Raw genomic sequence first — 25,688 nt, 5'->3', positions numbered from 1 at the left:
CAATCAATGCCTCAGAGTTAATTTTGTAGGAAATTAGTGGGATCATCACCTCCCGAGATGAATACGTCAAATTACAAGACACCTTTTATACATTATAAAAACTAGTAAATATGTAGTCACTTTTACTAATTCTGTTTTTTTCTAAGTCCTCATTCAATATCGCAGACTACCTAAAATATTATGACCTAGTCTCGATAATTAAAATCGAAAGCTTCATAGTACAATATTAATTTTTAAACTATTTAGTACAGGGTCGGTACTAGTCTTCTTTAAATAGACGACTAACTAATTAAAAACCTAATAGGATCGGAATGAGGTCAATGGTAACTTTAATTTTCTTTTTTTCATCGTCTCACTTTCGATAGCTCAATGTTCTCTGCTTACTGCAATTAAATATAAGTTAAATATTTAATGGTGTAGTAGTCATAATAAATAATAATGATGATTATTATTTACTAGCATCAGCCCCGGCTTTAGCCGCGTTCCTGTGGGATAAAAAGTATCCTATCACTCGCAAGTCAGCTCATACCCTATCTGTATACCAAATTTCATTAAAATCCGTTCAGTAGTTTCACAAATAAACATCCAAACAAGCAAACTTTCATATTTATAATATTATAGTGTGATTAGATTATTTAATGAGTGTATCATAAGACATTAAGCCTAGGTTTCATGTTTAGTAATTACTTAAGGTAATTAAGCTAAAGTCAACACGATAGAAATGAGACACTTACTCATTTTAACGTGTTCTCACTAACTAATTGACTAAAATACTTTGACCAACTCGAAATTTGAACTCGAGATCCTATTACTCACCACCCATATCGATTAAATAGTTGGTTGTTATTATTATATGAGAGCATATAGTCCACTGTAAGATGGTAAAGAGCCAAATTAGTACAAATTAGAAATTCAAAGCAAAAGCACGTCTATTTATTTAAAGAAACCGCGACATACAAAAAGCAACCTTATTGCCTTAAACATAGTATCATTCAATGTACAAAGTAGTCTATCTATCTGACATTTTAATTTTGTATACAGTGCGGCCTCTGTTTGTGGAGATCCTGGCGCGGGAGCAGCCGCTCTCCGTGGGCCAGGCAGCTGAGCTGGCCTGCAAGGCCGTTGGAGCTCGACCGCCTGCCATCATCACCTGGTGGATGGATGATAGGCAGATGTCTGTAGCGGCGATACAGAAGGTAAGCAGATAAGGCATAACTAATATACAAGTACATAATATTATATCAAAATTGAATCGTACCGTAATGCAACACTACCTACCCTTCGACGATAAAGGGCGTCACGTTACATATATATTCTATTCAATTAATTGAGTTTTACAGTTTATTCACGTAACTGTTCAACGAGGTCTCTCGACTACTTTCAAGCCACATCTGGGGCCGATGTGGTTATAGCAGCAAGCTCATGATTATGGGTTCCTAGTACAGCTTGAAACTAGTTGAATGTTCAGTAGCTTCGTTGAACATGAAACAAGTTGAATGTTGAGTAACCCCGTGACTTGACTAAACCTCTAACATACCTTAACTAAACATTTTCTTATGTGTTACTATGTAACACATTTACAAAAATAAATAACATTCAATTTCATTATTCATCTTTTACACGTCTATCAAATCTAGTCTATCTAGTCTAACTGTCACGATACATCAATGAATGTCGTACACAGAACTCTGACGACAAGAACGAGACGATATCGTTCCTCCGGTGGACTCCTCGCATGGATCAAGATGGCCGCACACTGACGTGCCGGGCGGCCCACGTCAAACTGGAGCACACCACTATAGAAACCAGCATCACACTCAATTTACATTGTAAGTATTTCTCCTTGAATAAAAAAATGTGTGATAATTTTATTCAGAGTGTGTAAAAATTGTGATAGTGTGTGGAAGTTCTTTTGTGAATATTTTTGTAATAAGTATTCTGTTGATAATTGAAATGTATTTGTATTTTAGACATAAAACTATTTTTTTTAAGGTATACTAACATTTTCTGTGTAAGGGGTGTTAAATACAGTAAATACATTATTGTAAATCAGTTTTGGGCTTATACAGTCGCCAATTATAGGTTAACCAACAATTTTGATAATATGCGATGACTTAAAACTAAAAGACTACCGTACCATGACAATCTTGAAGGTATACATTACATTACATATTATATATACATTACATATTACAACAAAATAAAAATAAAACAATAATTCGAAGAACAAAAAAGCAAAATTAACTATTTATTCTGTATAACATAACAATATTTTTAATTCATTATACAAAAGTATAGATAGCTAAACTATTCAAACATTCGACAGCTGTACATACTCAATTTTCTAACAAAACAAAACATAAAACAATTTTTCCACTTCAAAGCTAACTGACACACGTCTATGTTTTAATAAAACTAATTATTTTGTATACAGAGGAAACTATTATTTATTCTATTTGGAATTGGTTTATCGTTACCTATTTTCACTATCCAAAACACTAGAAACAGGTAGTCCTGTCAAAAACTAATGAAACCTGCGGCTGACATTTTTATTTTTAGTCTGTATTCAACGCTAGCTTGAAATTGAGAGAATGAAATAATTACTGAACAGTCAATTTGAAAAAGGAATGACACGTGCTAATATTAAATTTATAAATATGGCGATATTGAGTTTTTGTGTTGCCAGCATTTTTTATTTGAAACTGTGCACTAAATATGGGGATATTGAGTTTTTGTGTTGCCAGTATTATTATTTTTTTTAGTTTGATACTGTTGTTTAAGCCTATCAAAATGTATAAACGGTATTTTTTTTTTTATTTGCTCTTAAAACAAAAGAAGATCTGCGACCGAGATACTACTATTTAAGATATTGCCGTAGTAATAATGTTTAACCAAAGAATAAAAAAAAACTGGATTAAACCAGAAAGTCTTCAAACCATTTTATCTTAGTCAGGCCAAATCCATTTAATTAGAATTTTTAAACCTTAATTGCTATAATCACATAGTTACTAATAGTACTTATTTACCTACAGATGTCCCCATAGTGACATTGGAACTCGGTTCGAAAATGAACCCTAACGACATTGAGGAAGGCGATGACGTGTACTTCGAGTGCATGGTGCGGTCCAACCCACCGGCTTATAAAGTGGTGTGGGAACATAATGTAAGTACATACCTTATATTATATTTTTATTTACGTCTGCCTTTTTGGTCGAGTAGTTGCTAGTGCGACTGCGGAACAAGGGGTCTCGGTTTCAATTCCTTTCGTTTCGACTTTTTTCGGTTTTTCCAAAATTTCTCAGTTATAAGTCCCGTGTAATAAGGGGTGAGCCTATTGCCATATACTGGGCACAATTTCAGACTCCGTGCTACTACTGAGAAATTTTCGAAAAACCGAAATAAGCCCAGTAATACTTTTCCCAACCCGACACCCCTCGTCCTGCAGTCTTACTAGCGACCACTCGACCAACGAGGCAGTCAATTCGTTTTCATTTAATATTAATAAAAAATAATAACACACTTGCGCCACAACCGGCAATCCGTCAATAAAACAACAATGTGTTTAATCGCAGAGGTTGATTGGATCAATCACATTGTGTCACCTGTTCACCTGTGACGTGCCGGAATGTGTGGTTACACGCACTATGTACCGCTATATTGAATTCCGATCTTTGTCTTTGTTTTATATATTGGTGAACCCTATTACGGAATGATTCGATAGTTCAGTATATATTTTACTCGTTGTGACGATGTTTTTGGCTAAAGTATTAATAGCAAACGTGTATAGGTTAAAGTAATTAGTTACAACCCAATAACAACATTATTAGCATTGTTTCATAAAAAAAACTCTCTATTATAAATAAAAGTTTCGCCAAAGACTGCCTCATTGCCCGAGTGCAATTATCGAGCAAGTCGTCTCGGGTTCGATTCCTGCATCAGGCACAGTAATGCCAGCATTACTGTGAAAAAACTATAATCCCAGGATTATATATATTCGTAAAACAGTATTTATTATATATTTGTAAAACAGTAGCAGCACGGCATGTTGATATGTCACACATTACATAGAACTTATTACATAAATTGCGAAAAATGGCATTACATGCCACAATACCTCTGATACCTCTTAGGGGATAAAAGGCGTGACGATATTTATTTATTATTATTTTTTTATAAAAAGCAAACTGAAACTGATACACGTTGAAATTTATTATCATAGAAAATATCTATTGCGAGATTACACGATAATTAATATGTTGTGGAGTTTGTTAGTCACAAACTTCCGATTCCCTCTTCGTGTTCCCAAGACGAACTTCACATCGTATCGGAAAGTTTCAGTACACACGCGTCGACGTAACAATTTTGATTTTCTTCCATACTTTAATGATACTGGCTTTTAAAAGTTCCTAAAACTTTCGCACTCTCGTATAATGTGTTGTGAATTAACATATCAGTGGCAATTCAGTTTCGGGATTTAATTTATTTACATATTTACACGAATACTTAAAGACATTTTTGGGATGATTAACTTTAGTTGTTAAATTGGCGATGAATATGTAGACATTAAAAGTTTTACAAAACTGTTTTGTGAATTAAAATTGTTGTTTTACATATTTTTAGTCATTATGTTATAAAGTCGCGAGTACTATAAGCTGAGTCTATTACGAATATTCACCGGTCCCTTTTCCAAACTCTGTTATTAAGAACTTTTGGAAAATATTTCGCACGTCTTTGCCGGCCTCGTTGGTCGACTGCGACTGCTAAGCAAAGGATTCGATTCCTGGGTCGTGCCTAGAATTGCTGGACAGCAGTTACAGGTTTTTTGAAAATTTCTCATTGCAATAGCATCAAAAGTCATAATGTGCACCTACATCTTAGGAAATAAAAGGCGCGACGTTAATTTTTTTAACCCAAAATGTCATCATTTTTGTCCCGCTCCGAAGTTGAACTTGAAACCTTCGCTCCAGCTAGGTTGATAAACACATTATTACACTCTAAACAACATAATCAAAATCAAAAAAAACAACATTGTACTAACCAACTTCATATTTCCAGGGTCAGATAATGACACACAACCAACGAGCTGGAGTGATCGCCGGCTCAGCAAACTTAGCTCTACAAGGAGTAAATAGAAGTCAAGCAGGAAACTACGCCTGCACAGCATCCAATGTAGAAGGAGATGGAAAGTCTCAGCCTGTCAAACTACAAGTTATTTGTAAGTATTTTTATCATATATTTCAAACTAGCCATGGTTTTAAGTAAATATACTAAGAAAAGCTCTACTAGTTTCTAGTCGTAGAGGGACTCTTCCTCTTGAGCAACATGTGTTGACGTAGCGACGTTGCACAGCCTCCTGACCGCTAATTGAAAAATAAACTTGTATGTTTGTAAACGTACCCACGACACAAGAGAAAAAAAGAATTGTAGAAAATATACCATCGACAATTCAGTATCATTACTTAATATCGACGCTTTAACGGCACTTAAAACAAAATTGTTCCATTCAAAATCTAACTACAACAAAATACTGGAATTAAATCGAATTCAAATATCAGCCACAGACATACATCACCGCCCAATTCACTTTGTTAATAAATAGTTTGGACCACGTACGTACGGGTGTAACCGCAAACCTCAATGACATGGTCCAGTCACACCCATTGATTAAATTTTTAACATTCATAACATAGTTACACACACCACTAGCGGTGAAACGGTTAAATATTTGACAATAACCGTTTTGATTAATTTTCAATCTTATTTCTGTTGAGTAAGGTTGTTTGTGGTGTGGAGATTGATTTTGATGAAGTGATTGGGTAAATTAGTGCGATTAATTAATTTATAATGTTGAAAATAGAGGGTGATATTTTTTAGGACTGGAAATAATACTAGTGTTGAGTAACTTTTAAAAACATTTTATATGTCTTGTATCTGAATATATATCTAACTCAAAGGTGACTGACTGACTGACAGACTGACATAGTGATCTATCAACGCACAGCCCAAACCACTGGACGGATCGGGCTGAAATTTGACATGCAGGTAGATGTTATGATGTAGGCATTCGTTAAGAAAGGGTTTTGATCAATACTATCCCCAAGGGGATAAAATAGGGGATGAAAGTTTGTATAAAACTTTGTCAATTTTTAACCGATCGGTCTGAGAGTTTGCATGCATAAAGCTACTATGACTTAGGCTTCTCCTAGTAAAGGATTTTGATAAATTCCATTTATCATCATCATCAATATCATCAGCTGAGAGACGTCCACTGTTGAACAAAGGCCTTCCCCTTAGTCCTCCACGTAGGACGACAAGCCGCCACCTGCATCCACTGACTCCCCACGACTCTGACAATGTCGTCAGTCCACTTAGTGGGAGGTCTGCCCACGTTACGTCTTCCATCTTCTTCTTAAATTAAAATACTTATTACGCAAACGAAGCCGCGGGCAAAAGCAAGTTGATTTTTATTGGAACAGACTTTATTTTTAGACACTCTCTCTCTCTCTCTCTCTAAGTACCAATAATAGGAAAATTGATACATTCGTGTCTTACTTAGGTAGGTACTTGGAACGTACATTATTTCTTTACAATGAATGATTGGCCTGACCTTTCCACGAAGATATTTTCACACCTTTTTGTAGCTCATAAATTACATTTCTTCGCTATATTTACGTTTTTATTTTAAGTTACAAGTCAGAAGTTGACTGCGCAAGCTATTTTAGGGCTATGAATATTTAATTATTCGTACTTAGAACGTTTTTGGAGGAATAATAATTAATGTGTGATAAGTTCAACTAAGCTTAAATCTTTAAAGTACGGTATGATATTCAAATACATATACAAAATTCAAATTACATTCAACATCTAACTATAACATATTCCCTTAAACGAAAAATTATTTCTACATACTTTTATTTAGGCGGTAACGGTATCCTAAATCGCCCTTTGTTGCGTCAAATTTCGCGAATCATTGCCCTCAAATGCTCACTAAAAAGGGGCGAGAAGCAAAAATGGTTTGTCATTATTGTAAACCACCTGTAGAGCCGTTCAGCCGTCATCATTGCCTCGAGTGTCAATAGGATGACCCCTTTGCTCGCCTAAAGAACGACGTACCTGAGGACATGACAGCGAAGCGACAGCCTATGAAAAATATGACCCTCTTCAAACTAGATTGAGCGTAAATATTGAAATATTGAAATACAATAACATGCTGTAGTATTTATAAGAGGTTTTTGGGGAATGGAATAGTGGTAGGTTTTTCTAAACTAGTTTTAAACTATGTACGTAATTATTAAAATCTATATATTTTCTTCTCCCTAGAATCTACACTTTGGATTGAGCAAATGGCTTCAATAGAGGACTGACCGACGGACAGACATTTTGTTTTCTTTATATTGTTATATCTGAATGAAGATGTCCACTGTTGTCAATCTTGTTCTCACTTTACTAAATTAATTATTATGTAATCGACTTCTTCTTGTAACTGTTCGACGAGGAGCTCAACAGTCGCCACGTCATGGGTCGCGGAATGTTGCTCATAAATATGAGCCTCTAGCATGACTTGAAACTAGTCGAGTTCTTCGACAGACAGTTACGTGTAATAATTAACTGGTTTTGACTCTTGCCAATCAACAAATAAAGAATTTTAACACCCTTTACTGATAAAAATATGAACAAATTCAGCACTCACACATTATCACCACAACAACAGTATCTTTGTTCCCTGAAAAACAATTGCAATAAAAACCAAATAAATTCTTGCACCAAAAAAAATATACATCTATAACTTTTTAAATCGCAATGAATACAGCTCTCAAAAATAAATCCCGTGGGCTTGAACACGAGTTATTGATCATATATTGTGTGTTATTCTTAATGCATAACAATAAATACGTGTATATTACATTTGGCAATCAATGATACGCAGTTTATTGGCAACAGTCAGCAATATATCACGGAAGACCCATTCCATTTATGTTTCAGATATTGACAGTCATGAATTAAGCGTTGATTTTTATTTGCATGTTTAAAAAGCAATTTTTGTGATTTTTTTACAATACCTTGTGTTTACTGGTAAATTTTTTGAGTGGTTACTTTGATTTGATGAAGCCACAACGCTAGACTTGATGATTGGTGTTTTCATAATTGTAATAGGTAAATTTTTTTCTATAAATCATTATTGCATATGTCAGTATTGAATGAGCTTCGATATAAGGAACTAAATCAACAACACATTGAATACAAACCAGTCCGGCCCAGTCATTCGTCTAAAAATTATAACGTTTGAAAGATGTTCTAATAGTAAATCAATTTTTGTTTGTTTATCTATTTGATCGGTCAACGTTAAGCCACTATCTTGCCTGGTGGTAAGCGATAATGTGGCCTACGATGGAGCACGTCTGCCCGTAAACAATCTATTCACTCGAGGCTTGAAGACACCCAGGTTATATCCTTCAGGAAACACAATCTTAGTTTATCAACACCGAACATTTGCATTGTAACATGTACCTAATATATCAATCCGCCTTGTAACTTCACACACCATCGGCAAAGCCAATTCAATTTGCACCTAAAGTGTAAAGCATAACTTGCAAATTCATTGAATAACGTCGGATTGATTTGATTTTATATGCAAAGCTTTGTAGGCCCCTGTTTATGATTCAAACCGATTTTGAACTCTATAGAACACTACAAATGTTCCATTGGGCAAATTGAAGCTGTTATTGTATTTTCCTTTCCATTAAACTTGGTAAAGTGTAGTTTACAGTGGCAGGTATTGTAAAATCTTTATAAGTAGGTACAGATTTTTTTTTGAAGAGGGAAAAATCACCCAATGACTTCTCCCACCTTGGGTGAGACGAGAGGGAGTGTCAAAATATTTCTGACTAAAAACCACCCCATTTCTACTCCTCCTCTTTAAGCTGGAGCCATTGAAACCCGCTAGGTAGTTCGCAGCTCCGGGATAAATACAGGACTAACGTCAATATTTTCCTAATACAATCGGTTTGTCATTATCACCACCTTCGCCAATGCCTCCTTAATCACCTGATTAGTTCATATAATATTTTGAAGAAGAACCAATTGAGATAAAAAAAACATTAAAAAACAACGGCCTTTCCCAACTTCTTGACAATACCTTCTTTTATGCGTATAATTATGGAAATTGGTATTCCAAATTGCATCTGAATGAATCCATCAATTTTGGTTAAATTGAATACCAAACATACTAACACATAGTGTGACGTATACAATTACCTACCTACGTATTAAATACGATCACCCGAAGTAAAACATGTCCATTAAAGAGTTTAAATGGTAATTTAACCTTCAAACTAGTTATTTAGTGTCATTATTGACAAAATAGACCATTTCAAGTTGTAAAACTTATATTATTGAATTTACAAGGTGGAGGTCACGAACTAAGACATTTTTGGACTTTAAATAATTAAATAGCGAAGTAAATTATTTATCTATACTTATAAGGGACTCATTAATGGACAATGAACTTTATAAGTGGGAAGTAACATTGAACTTTATAAGTAACGTTTCTGTTTATTTGTGAAGATATAGCTACTCATACTTCCTATTATAGTGTTTTTATTTTTCACTGGATATTAATAAAATTATAATACAACTAAATCGACACCAGCAATTTATACTACGCTAACTCAAAAAAGCGTACTTTACAGTAGAGGCGTTTAAAGGGAAAAACGTGATAACTTTTACATTAATTAAGATATTTTTTTGAAATTTGGTATGCTTAATATTTAATTTATTCATTGTAATATCTCATATTTATATTTCCTTAATTATTTCTATTTTTTGATTTAGCGCAAGTTAGCCGTATATAAACGTAATTCATCAAAAAAATGTAACATCTTATACACGTCTAACTAATAGCGTAGTGTAGTACGGGAGGTCGTAGTGCATGATCAACCATCTGATGCATATTTCAATATTTTTATAAAGAACATGTACTTACTTACAAAAAGAATAGTCAATGTACCATTAATAAACTAATTAATACGTTAATACATAAGTATTTACTATGTAAAAGTCGCTAAGTAGTTCATTTTACAAACGAACAAGTATACACACGAACGCAACTACGCTAACTATGAGTTAGCGCAGTGTTGCATGGATTTTGACCAAAGTGATCCCCGCGCACACTCCGCTAATAATAGTTGGCGTAATATAAATCGAGTGATTTCAAAAAGTACCTTTACTTAGCGTTTTATAAGATTTGTAACTTTCTTATTTTTGCATATTTCTTCTCAATTTTTTTATGACGTATGTAAAAACACATTTTAAGCAACTTGGCATAAAAAAACGTTTTTACCAAATTTCGAGTTAGCGTAGTATAAATTGCTGGTGTCGAAATAAAGTCAACATTATTTATTTTAAATAGACCGGGAAGGCATTTTTGAACGTGAAAATATAATAATGTCGCAAGCAGTCTATAACTGCACAATCAAACCATATTTAGGCACCAGGTCCATTTGCTTTACACTATGTAAACGGACAAATGAGGCTTGCCATAAAAAATATATGAAAAACGACGCAACACAGCGCAACAGACCAGTAAGGCTGGGACTTTAGTTAGACAACGTGAAATAAAAAAATAGACAACTGAGGATCAATTTCAAAACAAAACAATAAAAAATAACAACAACTTTACTGCACGGTTGACGCGGAGACTAGGTAACTGGCTGCTGTGCAACGTGTATCGAGTTCAATTCCCGCACGGAAAAACTTTGTATGATCAATAAACTATTGTTTCGGGTTTGGGTGTCATGTGTATGTGAACGTGTATGTTTGTAAACGTTCCCACTATATAGAAGTAAATCCTAGTGTGGAAAGTTTAAAAAAAAATATCGAATCAAAACAATAGAAAAAATAATACCTACAAACTAGTCGTACAGTGAAAAACAGATTGAAAACTCTGTACCGAAAATAGAAAAACGTTGATCCCATAACGAGTACATTTAAAACAAAAATAAAAACGTTGTTGGCTTTTGGTATTTAGTTTGGAACTCAAACTCTGACTGGCCCGTCTCTGCTACAAAACAAATTCCAAGTATCTTTTTTACTTTGTTTGTTTGTCTGCTTGCTTTCGAAGTAATAGGGTGAACCTGGGCTAGTCTGGCTTATTTAGATAATCATGAAGTTTTTATTTAATCAATGGTGAAGTGATACTTTTAATTTAAAGTAATTATTTTTCAGTCGCTTGTATTCTATTTTAAAGGATTATTACTCTGCTAATATATTATTTTACACTGTCTATACGAGTCCAAATTATTAATTTTCACATGGCAAAATATTTGGACCAGGCACTGTTTTTAATAAATATAAATATTTTAATACTTCTCCAACGTATTGCCCGTTGACTGTGGATTATTCACCAAATACAAATATAACAAAATAAACAAAACAAATGTACACATCCACCTAATCCATCCATACAAAAACATAAACAAAACAATATTTTGTCAAAAACCGATCCATCGACAAAAAAATTACAATTTACGCCAAATCCAATTAAACTTTTCACATTTTAGACCATCAATCAAAATGGCTACCCGTGGTTAGTTGACCAAAAATCAACCGTCACAGCTAACTGTGAGTAATGACTTAGAATGACTGATAGGCTGATGATAGGCTCTGATCGCTAGATACTAGATTACTAGAACCTAAATGTGATCGAGTGCATATATTAGTCACCTGCAACTAGTGGCCAAATTGAATGATTGAGTGGCCACGTACGAGTATAGCTATTATTGGGTGTGATTGATTGTGAGTTCGTTTGTATTGAATTTAATTATTGAGTTTAACAAATATGATTGTTGATGAAATAAAATGGAAAATATTTTGGGTGTAACATTATGTTTTAAAGAGTTTCTATTCAATTATTTCACGCGGAATTTCATTTGACCACACTGACTTGAATTTAAATGCCGACAAAGCACCTGTGACTCTATTAGTGTTACGGGTATCCATGGGTGGCGCTGATTGCTTACCATCAGGTTGCCTCCTATTTCATAGAAAAATCAGCTACGCAGTCATTATTTTAAACGATAGATAAGAAATATTTTGTCTAGTTACGTCCTAATATCTCTAAAAGAACATTCTAAACGACAAACTCCAAGCCACAAAAAGACATCTCAAACTCACTTCCAATGTAATCAAATCTAAGTCTTACCAAGACAATAATAAAGTCCATTATTTGCAGATAAGCCGGTGTGTGTAGCAACATCAATAGCCATAGTTGGTGCCGCGATCAATGAACCGACCAAAGTAACGTGCGAAGTGGACGCCTTCCCTCCTCCCAAGAACTTCCAGTGGACCCTCAATAATTCCATGGGAACTTCGGAAATTGAACCTGTGAGTACAAAACTTTACGAACATAAATGCATTGTACGACTAAAACGGAATAATTCATGTTTCGTTGCTGAAAATTATGTAAACGTTTTATAGTTGGAGTTTTGACTCTGAAACGGAATTGTAATGTGAGAACTTGGTCCGTTTGTAATAATAGTGGGGTTAGTTCTGTGTTGACTTAGTCCCGGAGTGTTCCTTAATGAAGTGCATGTATTCAATGAGCTTGATCTTGATTTATTTTCAAGACAAATTCAAAACTGACTGCTTTATATATCCAGCCAGTCGAGTAAGACATTTTTTTATTCTAGTCCAGTATGAAAATAGGATGCGATTTCAAAACTGTCTTTTTAAATACATATTGTTGTATATAGTTGTTATTCATAACAAAAAAGTACGCTAAAGGTTAAACCAAATCTTGCAAAAACCTATCAATATAGCTAAACTACATCGCGTCGGTTGTTTCAAAACAATATTTATTCCCCGCTGTTATGTCGTTACAAGTATCCCTTTTATAAACACATACATACATACAAGGGGCTTGTCATTCTCTTTTATGGACATGCGAACAGCGCTCGTCATGAATAATCCTTTGTTTTATGAAAATATTTTTTTCCCAACAATTCCCGGCGACTCTCGCCTTTTTTGCTGGATTACAGAACGGGCCATAAGTGACCCCATGGGAGTTAAACAAATTCATGTGCTAGCAACTTATAATTTCGATTTGGACGCCATTTTTATTACATTTAATTTAACATTTTTATAAATAACTGTATTGCTTTTTGAATGTATGGTATGGTTAGACGCTGTCGTCATTGCCATGAACAAACATGAATTACATAACGTGCTTAATTAGATTTTGGGCACAATAAAATACGAGTTTATTATAGCATCAAAGTTCCAAAATCCATACTAAATAAAGAATAATTTACCCAAATATAAAACTCAAATTACTAATATTCAATTTATTTCTATCACACAGGAAAAATATATCCTAAATGGAGTCGGAAAATCAGTCCTCTTCTACACTCCATCATCAGAGAAAGACTATGGGTCCTTGGCCTGCAGGGCTACCAACTTGGCAGGTCAGCAGGTGGAACCATGTCGATACTCCTTGCTGCCAGCAGTCAGACCAGACCCATTAGCCAACTGCTCTGCTGTGAACCTCACTGACGATTCAGCTGAAATTAGATGTGTCGCTGGTAAGTTTATTTTTTAAAGGAATTGAGTAGTTTTGATAATTGTAGTGTTTATAATAGTTGGATATTCATTCATATAATTTCAATCACATCACATTTAAATCTCTGATATGTAACAATATGTACATTTTACCAGGTCATTCATGCAACTAAAGGTTATAAACATTATTTGGAAAATTTTACAGAAGGATTACAGTAAAATCTAACTATGTTTATTACAAAATAATTTCATACGAATAGAATCAAACTTAAGGATTTAAACATAACACAAAAAAATATACACAGATATTTTATGTACTAGCTTCTGCCAGCAGCCTCATCCGCGTTCCCCTGGGATAGAAAGTATTCTATCACTCAAGTCAGCTCATACCTTATCTGTATACGAAATTTCATCAAAATCCGTTCAAACAAACAAACTTTCACATTTATAATATTACTGTGATTTATCCTCCCTTCATGCAAGTCACACACAAATTAATACAAAAATCAATTAACAGATAAAAACCCAATAACTTTTATTTTAAATCTTTTTAGTTTTCTTTCCCTGAAAGATTTAATGGACGAGGAAATCAAGTTATTCCAATCACCTGAGCCAAAAAATACGGTTAAGTTATTTTCTTTTCATTCCCAACCGCGTTGTGACTTCGTTACGATTTTCTTTACAAACGTAATAATGAAATAACGACCCCATTGTTTTTGTTTTCTGGATTTTGTTGGACACAAAAAACAACAAAAAGATTGATGATAAAGAATAGAGGAAAACATTTTGAAATTCGACTTTAAAGTAACATTGCTCTGGAGTGGTATAATTTATATAGTAGGAAAAGGTTTTATAGTATGTGTGATGACACATTACATTTGATGAAATGTCAGTCACATATAGGCGATCGACGCAATCAACAATAAAATTCCGATTTTCAAAGCGGATTATACTTTTCGGATAAAATAATATTAACTAACCAATATCACACGAACTGCATTTCAAACAATACTAAATCATTGATTCCATTCCTAGTGAGAATCTTTAACTGATAAAACTATGAAAAAGTAATTGTATCATTTAATTTGAAATATAGCTCATAGCCGGCCTTATCTAGCTATTTGAAATATTGACGGGTAAAAGTGTTATTTTATAACATACTTACAGAAATAAATATCATTTCATAGAACAACACAATATTCCAACATTGAAATTAACGATCCACTGATAACTACCAGCCATACATCAAACACAAAAGCACCATTTACATAAGAAAATCTTTCCAGGTTACGATGGAGGTCTTCTAACCTCATATTACGTGGAAGTATGGGAATCTAAGAATTTAGTAGCAAATGTGTCGACCGCACAACCAGCGTGGATACTGCGAGGTCTCGGGTCAGGGAAGAGCTTGAGGCTCGTGTTCTTCGCTGCCAACGCCCGAGGAAGGTCAGAGACTGTCATGATGAGGATCAGCACCCTGGCGAGACTTGCTTTACATACAGGCAAGTATACAGATTGTGGTATAATAGTTTACGAGTATTTAATTCTAGGCCTGAATGTGTTCCCAAGCTCAATACTACTACAAGATGTTTTTTAGGAAAATTTGAGATTATTTTACGATTTAACACACAGAGAGAGTAGGTGTCCTGCTCAAAGCAGAAGAAGGAACGGGGTGGTTTTAAGTCAGTAAGAATGTGACACTCCCTCCCGCCTCATCCAAGGCGGGAGAAGTCATTGAATAATTTTCCCCCGTCAAAAAAACGTTAGAGTAGGTAAAAACAAAGCCATGGTGGCATTGTAGAAATAACAAAAAAGAAAATTAAGTAAAAACTACTTTTAGGTAAATTAAAATTATAAGATTTAAAACAATTATCCGTGGCAAGAATATTTTAACAATTTATGTTATTAGAATGTCAGTAGTAGTATCGTTAGCTAATTAAATAATCAGAATCATGAAATCTTGCTTTGTGTTCGCGTTGAATACTAATTAGTTTAGTTCTAGCTTTTTGTTATATTCTAACTACCGTCAAATTGGATTGACGACCAGGCTAATTGGTAGACGTAATTTTAAACTTTGATATTTTAAAACTTTAACTGACTTGTAAAGTTAATTGAATAAGTCAATTCAGTAATTCTACCTTACAATTTTGTAATTTTAATTTAATTGTACCTAGACGCGGTCTGTTTCTAAGATAAAAAATTAAGTTAATCAGTTATTGACGTGTAAAATTGAAAAATGAAAACAAAATGGAGGACTTATATCATTTATCATCAGTAAAAAAATAAAAATAAATTATTGTAAAAAAATATTGTAGCGAATAAATCATTCTTCATTTGTACGTCCATTCATTATTTTAGCTGTCAAACGATGCTAAACTTTGATCTACACACAAAATTAAAAAATATTATATTTTTGTTTTGCTGTGTTTTCGTAGCCAATGATAATTATTAACAATTTATTTTATTAATTTTACTTTATTATTTGTAAACAAACTTTAATAAATATTTTGTATTATATTTGTGAAAATAATTTGTATTTTAAATAAATTAGCTCAAGTCAAAAAAACGTTATAAACTATTGGCTTATATGGTTAAGTTAGGTTAGGTTTTAAGTGCAAAATAATATTTTTTTTTTCTTTACCTAACAGAAGCAAAATCTGGCAAAGCAGTTGGTGTTGACGCTAGTTGGGCATTGGGAGTAATCGCCGGTATTGCTGGGACACTTGTGGTGATTGTGGTGATTGCTCTTCTGGCTAGGAGAAGACAGCATCAACCAATGCAGTATGAAGGTAAGAGTACTATATATTTTTTTATAAATATTTCATTTATTTATACAGTGTGCAAAACAAGAACTAATAATAGACAGTATATTAAAGATAGAATACAAATAGCCATAAAATCAACATAATTAAAAATGGAATTACTAATTTAAAAAAAAATACATAGTACTTCAGACCCAGACCAAATTCTCTAGGTACAAATCCAGGATCTTAAAATGGTACCTAGGGTTGAACAAACTTCAATCTATAAATTCGACAACATGGTATGCAGGTAATGAAAAAGCAATACACACACATATTGAGAGAATATAACAAGAAAATAAATATGTAGGCTCCCCTGGAACCCATACTGAAAATTGGAATGCAACGAAGCATAAAAAATATTTCGTATAAAGTATGATTGCTCAAATTGACAGAGGTCGATGAATCGTTTATGTGTACATGATTGTAGCGTGTCCAATTTTGATAGATGCTATGGATCCGACAAATAATAGTATTTAACAGACCGGTAGCGTGTGCAATGCCTATAACTTAGAGTATAAACGACACAACTTTGAATTTTACGGCAAAATTGTCGCCAGATAGTGGCAAAGTAATTTTCCTCCGCCATTCTCACGTAATGTAACAATAACTTAATACATAACACCTTAAAATAAAACATTTTCAAACTTGAACATTTTGTAATTTGAAAGTGAAATCATTAATTTTGTTTAGCGGTACCGGTTTATGTTTTAGTGACGTGCCTAATGCCTTTTTATTATCGATGTCTCGGATAGGTAATTATTTTCAGGGTAATATAAAAGCAATATAGAGGTTCGTACCTTCGACCACAAATAAATCGAAATTGCTTCGCTGGGCAGGTTTACTGGCGAATAGCGGTGGATTCTGTCGCGTGACTGGAATTTTTGAACGCCTCGGACGGCGCGGCTGTGGGCTTCACTGCATTTGAAATGTGATTTATGTCCTTTTGCATTTGGAATGAAATTGCAGATGTTCCGTCTGCCGATGGACGGCGACGACATCTTTATTAACTTTCTATATTATTAAATAAATTGTCTGTCAGACGTTTCACTGCTTGTTCCTCGTAATGATACTTTTACGTGATATTTGCGAAATGAATGTTTTACGAGTAATGTTTACGGTTCCCCAGTAATGAGATTGGTTGGTTTATTAACTTGTGGAATATTTTATTTCTTGCTGTCGATTTTTTATTGAGCTCTTGCTTTTCTTTCGTTTACAACAGTACTACATACAGACCACAATATAAGGTCGAGCCTAGCGACCCTAAAACCTATAATCAGTTTATAACCTTAACTTTATAACACAACATGGGGCTCAAATTTTCCTAGAATATCCTATCATCCGAAAATTGAAACGCCGACAGCTACTTCAGAGCATAAACTCAGCATATTCCCTATACAAACACGCGTAGAATGGCAACCTTGACTATGCCAACAGTGGAGCGGGAGCCACGTGTTATGTGAACAAATATTCTAACCGCTCCGTCAACACAGGAACAGTGACGAACAGACATAGCTCGTTCTAAGATGGTTAGAATGTCATGCAACCACTTCATTCGTCCCGCAGTAATAATATTAATGGCGACAAACACGAGACAAGCCTGTGACGGTAAATAAGAGACTTGACATGACGTCTCATATAATTTTCATAATGTTTATCCCGGTTATATTTGACATTTTCGATGTATTTGATATTATGAACATAATTATGCTCAGATTTGCCGAAATCGCTACATCACAACACTTACGTGGTTAAAGTCATTGTACCACTATTTACTACTATAGTTAGTAGGGCATCCTCTCAGAAAACTGTTCCACTTTCATAAATAGCGTTCTCATAAATCGATACGCATTGAAAAGGCACTTATTAGCATTCGATTTCCACAACCTACTTTTGTAATAATCAGAATGATTTATTCTTTTCCTTGCCTTTAGCTATTAAGATTTAGTATAAAAAGCTTCTATTGTTAGAATTCGCGAGCATGAAAAGTTATGTTCGAAAACTTTGTAAGCAACAAACGTTTTCACAGAAATAATAGCCTTTTAGAAATATGGTGCAATAAAAACATTTACCTATATCGAGAAAAACATTCGTTGTGCCAGCCTAGTGCCAGGTGAATTTAGGACCTGAGTTCTAAATGTCGTGTCAGACAATCATATCGTTACATCGACACTGAAATCATCGATATCGATTAAACTTCTGTTCTATTCACTTCACTAAAAGTACATGGAGATAAGTAGGTACTTATTGGATGGGTAGTGGATGGGCATTCGCGGATTAATTATGTTGATGCACGATAGACATCAGTGGACTTACAGATACATCTGTACGGATAGACAGTCGATGCATCCAATCTGAGCGCGTCAAAAGATTCATAGCTTCGTTGATGGAGTTGTAATCTATCCGATGCACTCGGAGTCCAACTACCTTCTCACTCTACGCCCTCTGGCCGACCTCGCCGTCAACAAAGACGGTGCAAACTAAACCCCTCACAAAGCAGTCTTCATGCCATTATAGAATGATTGATGTGCACGTCGATTTCAATATTTTTAAACCAATTTTACCTTCACAGTTCACCTTTGCACGTGCGATGTATACACTATAATTTATTTTACTTTATTTTAGCTCCTATGCAGACGGTGAAGGCGTACAAAGGCGCGATACAAAGCACCAACCATTCTCCGGTTCAGCCTGACGATAAAAATCCTGATGTGGTGCCGCTGGGTAAAGGTAATATAGGTAGATCGATTTTATTCATCACAAAATGTTTTGTTCACTTTTGTTTGTCGTTTTATTTTTTAGATTTGATTTAAGATTAATATTTACCGCATGGTCTATCAATAAGGTTTAGTTTTCTTTCAATTTACTAAATTGAGTTTGAGCAAAGAACATTTGTAGTCGGTTTAAATTATTTTTCAAAGTAAAAATTACAGTCTTTGTTTTTGATTTATTTGTTACTTAAGCACAATGCATAGCCACATAAAGTCCGCGTCAAAAAGAAAAGTTTTAATGTAATTCTTAAGTTTAGATTGATCACTGACCACTTTATCAAGATATTTTTTTTATTACTCTTGTGAAGTCTTGTGATATAACTTACATTTTAAAAGTTTTATAACTTTGATTGATCAATCATTTGTTAAACAGATTTCAACAGTGCGCGGGACTTAGAGCGGCCCCCTGAGCCCCCACCTTATGGGACAGTGATGTCTCCTCCCGTGGGGTCTTCACGTAGTTCGAACAGTTTACACCATCACGACATGCGGCCTGTCACACCGCACACACCGATCACACCTGCGTCTGATGCCCATGTGAGTACTTATAACAACGATTGACAGATTTAATTTAAATAAAACTGATTGACAAATTGAAATATCTTTAAACGAGTTTACGAATGTTTGAAAAGATATTTCTGCGCTGCTCATTTTTAAACAACCTTTCTGTTGAGAATAGGTCAGTAAATTAACGGTTTGTTTTTTAACCTTTACCAGAAAGATCGTATTTAATTTTAAATTAAGCGCGATAAGCAATTTTAGATCGCGAGTAATTATTAATTAGAGGTTGAAACCCTAATTAGCGTTGAGAGTTATTTTTAACACGAATTTGCTCAAGAGTTATACTTTACTTTGCAAATTTTTGCTAAGTTGGTGAAATGCAAAGATTTATCTCTTTAATTTTGCTCTTATTGACAGCTTGTCTGACGAATTTACCTGACCAGTTTGTGGAATTGATTTGACTATGTTTGTTATTTTGCTTATATGACAGTGGCGTTATGCTTTTATTAATTGAGTAGTACGGGTTATTATCATGACGTTGCAGGACTTATTTAAACACAGGCACACAAAGTAATGTGCACTGACCACTATAGAATATCTCAAACACTGTATAAAGAGTCCCACAGTTTCTTTTTATGGTACAAGCCGGTAAACGATCAGTCGGATCACCTGATGGTATGCAATCACCGGTGTGCTTTGCCGGCCTTTTGGGGGGTAGGAATTTAAGGGTTTTTGGGGAATCAGGGAAAGGGAAGATTGAGAAGAGAGTAATTGAGCCTCCGGTTCACTCACACAACGAAACACAACGCAAGCGTTGTTTCACGTCGGTTTTCTGTGAGGCCGTGGTAACACTCCGGTCGAGCCGACCCATTCGTGCCGAAGCATGGCTCTCTCACAGTTATCACACAACGTATCTTTTAACTTAACAAATAAATTTAATATAACCCTTTCAACTCAGAGCATCGGGACACTGGCAGAGGATCGTCGTAGTGTGACGAGCGGGACATTCTCCAGACGGAGAGAAGTTGTTACAACCAGAACTCCTTTGCTAGCAAACGCGAGGGAAAGTTGTGTCTAGGCTGAATCATAGGAAATAAATACTTTGAGTCAAAGGGATCATGTTGCGCATTTATTTTCTAGAATATTTTTTACTATCTAGAGATGGGTCTGTGATACGTCTTAATGTTGTTTTAGAATATTATTTGAGTTTAATTTCTTACCTGGTTTCATTATTGGTGTATTTTTTGTAGATACTGAATCGTTTCCAGTTTTTCTTACGCAAGATATTGAAAAAATATTCGGAATTAAGTTTCGGTATTCAATTTTGTTATTTTAATACGTAACGGTTATGTTTTAGTACTGTTCTAGAATAATAGACGATTTTATCGTTTCGATATATTTCTCGAATATATGCGATTGATATTTTTGTACATACATCGAAGTAAATTATGAAAGACTGTTTCAACACGCTCCCTTTGACACAAAAACATGTAAATTAAACAAAATGTTCGTTTTATAGTCAATATTCACTTTGAAAAAGAGATATATCTATCTAAAAGTACATATATGTAAGTGTAATTAAATGTTCTGAAAACTGCAATTATTCTGTAATAGGTTATGTATATTACTACTGATGGTATACAAATAATGTATATAACATATCACGATATGTTTTATTCTTTTTTAAGGCTGTGTAAATAAGGTTCAATTTGGCTTGAACAAAGTAAATAATTAGGATTGTGTTTAAATATTCAGGCGTAGAAGAACATTTACATTTCTCGTAATAAATCATCAGTTTTCAATTATAATTCGTACCTAAGTATTTATATACAAAAAGGCCAAATCTAAATTTAAACTGTATAATAACATTTTTCCAAGAATCAATTTAATAATGAGATAAAAATAATAAGTAGAAGTTGCTTTTAGATATTTTTATTCCATTTTAAATATTTACTTTGTTATAATTAAGTACTACCCACGGCAAAGAAAAAAAATACTCTCAGCTACAATTTCGGAAATATATATAACCTCCCACGATATATATTGTGGAGGTTACGTGCTTAAACTAATTAAAATTTATATCGAAATGAAAGTTTACTTCAATTTCAAATTTGTTAACATAGAAATGTTAACTAATAGATTTTAGTCACGGTAGGCTGAAGGTTTAAGATACCATTTTTCATGCATGAGGGTGCCGGTTCGAAATCTACCAACGGCATGTACCAATGTGACTTTTTCCGAGTTATATGTACTTTCTAAGATTATTTAGACACTGAAAAACGGTAAAGGAAAACATCTTGAGGAAACCTGGGCTTATAATTTCTGATTAAAAGTTAAAAATTGCCCGCATGGAGAAAGCTTGGTGAATAATGGTCAAACCTTCTCCGTGTGAGAAGAGGCTTTGGTCAGCAGTGGTCATTAATAGGCTGTTTCCATTAATGGTGATACTTTTTATTAGCAATTATAAAATAAAATTATAAAATACGATAAAACTATCTGGAATTTGATATTAGAAATGGGCGTGAAAAGTAAGTACATAAAAACTTATTTACTTTTAGTTTTATTTTTAGAATTGTGTCCCTTTCGCCTTACCATTTATAGTAAGATTGTCTTGTCAAAAGCAGAGGTACTCGTACATGGTACTTAAAAGGAATAAAACATTTCGTCGAAGATTAGTAAATTTAAAAAGAAATCTGTTTACACCCCACATTGTGCATGTGTTCATTATATTGTTTCTGTTTCCCCTAAAACTAAGTGTCCTTCTTAAAGTATATGTAGTTTCAATTTCATTTGACGAACATTCACACAAGTAAATGTTCCTTGTCGTAATTTAGTATCGATTTTGTTAAACAGAAATTATATTAGAATATTTATATTTCTTAAATAATTATTATAATAATGTTATTTTAATATAGACAAAATACCACATTCCTTTCTGTATATTATTACATTTTTGTAGCAAATTTTATAAATGAAATATTTTTGTCCATAAAGTTTCAAATTGTAAATATATTTTATACTTTCTGAAACTGGCTCAATAATGTTATAATTATATTAAAATATCATAAATTATAAAATGTTGGTAAAGTTACAATTGTTTACGAATATGAGGTTTGTATTAATTTTGTATTAAATCACCGTGTTAAAGGAATTTATATAGTTTTGAATGGAATGTAGACAATAAAACATGTTATTAAAATAGTTTTATTATTTTAAATGTTTATTCAAATATAACGGAGGAAATAATAGCTACAGGTAATATTAAAAATAAATATACTTTTGTTAGAGAGAATAAAATACATTATATATTATAATTTATATATATATATATATATAAATACAAATAAATATTCTAAACTTATAAATACGTTCCGTATATTAAACTGGATGATCATATAAGTACATTCGGTTCGGGTACGTGGAATCTGAGTAAATGTACACAAGTTATGGCCTATCCGACCCTCTTAAGGATTCTTAATCATATTTCCTTGAGGAAGTTTTTCCGTGTCGTCGACACTCGGAATATGGAATGTAAATACCTCTAAGGATACAACATATAGAGAAGTATTTCCTCCCAACTACGTGACTATTCTGTTTACTCACGCGTTATTCTGTATTAAAGATCTTTTTTTTTTTTAAGTAAATGAAATGTATTTTTTTTTATTTGACCGTTAATGTTATGTATAATTTACCTTTTTAATTATGTACAGTATGTTATTTTTGTTGGTTTATAGTAACTTATTTAAAAATTGATATCAGTATATTTTCGGAATATATTGTCACCTCGTTTCGTTATATAAAACAAACAATCATTTCTCCTCAATATATATTTACATTGTACGTCACAATTTGAATGTAATTAGATTATAAGTAAATTATTATAATTGAACTTTGAATTTCTATAAATAAAATTAATTAAATGAATACACTGTGATGCTATAAAATTTATAACTCTCTAAATTATGAATTACATTCATAATTTTTGTATAAGTGTAAATAATTAAAATAATAATTACGAAGGTGTTTTCGGTTTTAGGGTAAAATTAAAAAACCCTGATGAAATACTATAGAAAAATTTGTGTATTGTAAATAGTACTAACTTATATGTGAAGGAATATTATAAATATAAAAAATGAATGTTAATCGATTCCGCTAATTTATTTGCATTATTATTTTAATTTGTTAATCATTTCTACTTTCTTCTTATTATTCTTATTTATAAAAGAAAATGTGAAAAATCTTTACAATCGGAAACAATTACTATACATTTCATAATACGCATTATACGTTTTGTATACTACCAAACATGATGTATAAATTAAATTATACTTCATTTAATGGGTATAGTAAAATGTTTCTGGTTGTATCAATGTTATATAATTTAAGGAAACGTTTTAATAGACTGCAATAGTAAAAAACGCATCCAAATTATGATAAAATTAAAACTATATTGTTATTGTAATTAAAATATTTATTTAATAACTTTAAGCTATTTAGTTAATAGCTCTCATCTTGAAATAATATAAAAAAGAAAATTCAATTCAAAATGAAAGTTGTATAAAATATAAATGTTAATAGCTTTTTCGTTTCCTGACAGTATAATGTAGTTACGAAGTACATCACTTACAGGCTGACGACATAAAGTGCATTCCTATTCATATATATACATATATAGGGAGGTGGAAACTTCACGTGAATTCTTCTCTCGAAATTTTATTCGAGTAATAAAATTCAGTCAGAACGCCATTTATAAAATGTATTGCAGACTATTAAAACTGTTTCCAATGTATGTTACTTTATGTATTTTGGTATAAATTATATTTATACTTTATAAGTTACTCAAAATGTCTATTTAAGTTTGATATAAATTGTATAATTTCGGTAATTTTTCAAAGACTTCTTGACATATCGTAATTATTAAGATATGTGTAATACTTCTTGGAATAAATTTGCTTATCGGCAAATCTATTTGTTGTTTCTCTTTATTACACTATCCTATGCCTCAGAAGATACAAAGGTAAGTTAATAAGAACACCTATTAACGTGCAAAGAAGTGCTCAGCTCAGTTACGCGGCGTACTGGAAGCGGTGCGGTGACACGCGAATTCAACGCGATGCGGTGTGACGCGACCGCCCAGCCTTCGTGAATGTGAATCTTTTCATTTTGTTTCTGTTTATGACATTATGAACAAAAACGTGACGGCACCGCGTCCAGTTCGCGCAAAATATCAAGCCCATTGATCCGCGCCACACAGCGCCTCACCGCCCTCCACGTACAGATGGTCACTTAGGCCACTTCGATAGATTTTGACAGTTTCTTGTTTTCGCACCGCATTGCATTCGCGTCTAGACTGCTCACGCAGGACGTAGTGTTACCATTTTTATACCCAAAAATCGAGTAAAAATTAAAAAAACAAAAACACCCTATTTTTATAGATCACAGCACCTACATTTTTTTTACATTTGATGAGTCGACGTTTGGCCACCATCTCACTGATGGTAAGTGATGATGCGGCCTACGATGGAGCACGTCTGCCCATAAATTACCTATTCACTCAGGTTTTGAAGACACCTAGGTTATACCCATCAAGAAACACAGACTCCAGCATGGAGTTCCACTCCCTAGCAGTTCACACAAGGAAGCTTGAAGCGAAGCGCTTCGTGCGAGTGGGTGGGATATCTACCATGAAAATAAATAAAAAAATAGCGCAAACATTCTGATTTCCTATTTTCGTTTTGTAGCATTTCATTTCTGTTTTCAAGTATATGAGTGCCTCCGAGGTGTGACGTCACTCTCTGCTTTCATCTGAGCCCTTTGAGCTTCACGTTGCACACACTAGTACGACATGCATAAACCAATGTTGCAGGTGTAAACAAAATGCAATGGCAATAAGCTTACCCCCTATTACATGGGACTTATAACACAAATGGTGAAAAGAGGGTGTATATTGCATAGCAGCATTAGGTGCCCCCTAATGTGCACCTCTGCCTACCCCTTGCGGTGGCGTGACGTTGCGACGTTGACGTTGCTATATCAAATTAAGTAAAGCAATACAAAATTT

At 33.5% G+C, this 25,688-nt stretch overlaps 1 protein-coding gene across 2 annotated transcripts in view; it reads left to right on the top strand.

The window, feature by feature from the left end:
- Positions 1-24,595, top strand: part of LOC118263796 (synaptogenesis protein syg-2) — a 177,151-nt gene extending 152,556 nt beyond the window's left edge. Inside the window, exons 7-17 of one of the 2 annotated variants that reach the window (XM_050705440.1) lie at positions 1,042-1,196; positions 1,685-1,829; positions 3,033-3,163; positions 5,056-5,215; positions 12,230-12,381; positions 13,358-13,577; positions 14,841-15,056; positions 16,203-16,343; positions 18,981-19,085; positions 19,500-19,663; positions 20,586-24,595. In XM_050705440.1, coding sequence (XP_050561397.1) covers positions 1,042-1,196; positions 1,685-1,829; positions 3,033-3,163; positions 5,056-5,215; positions 12,230-12,381; positions 13,358-13,577; positions 14,841-15,056; positions 16,203-16,343; positions 18,981-19,085; positions 19,500-19,663; positions 20,586-20,705 — 1,709 coding nt within the window. In that variant the 3' untranslated portion in view covers positions 20,706-24,595. Of the gene's footprint in view, positions 1-1,041; positions 1,197-1,684; positions 1,830-3,032; positions 3,164-5,055; positions 5,216-12,229; positions 12,382-13,357; positions 13,578-14,840; positions 15,057-16,202; positions 16,344-18,980; positions 19,095-19,499; positions 19,664-20,585 lie in introns of both variants that reach the window. The other variant, XM_050705439.1, reaches the window with a different exon arrangement.
- The last annotated feature ends 1,093 nt before the right edge of the window (positions 24,596-25,688 follow it).

The sequence above is a fragment of the Spodoptera frugiperda genome, chromosome 27, assembly GCF_023101765.2.
Source record: "Spodoptera frugiperda isolate SF20-4 chromosome 27, AGI-APGP_CSIRO_Sfru_2.0, whole genome shotgun sequence".
Classification (NCBI taxonomy): domain Eukaryota; kingdom Metazoa; phylum Arthropoda; class Insecta; order Lepidoptera; family Noctuidae; genus Spodoptera; species Spodoptera frugiperda.
The sequence above is the reverse complement of the archived record's forward strand: the minus strand, read 5'-3'. Positions and strand labels throughout refer to the sequence as shown.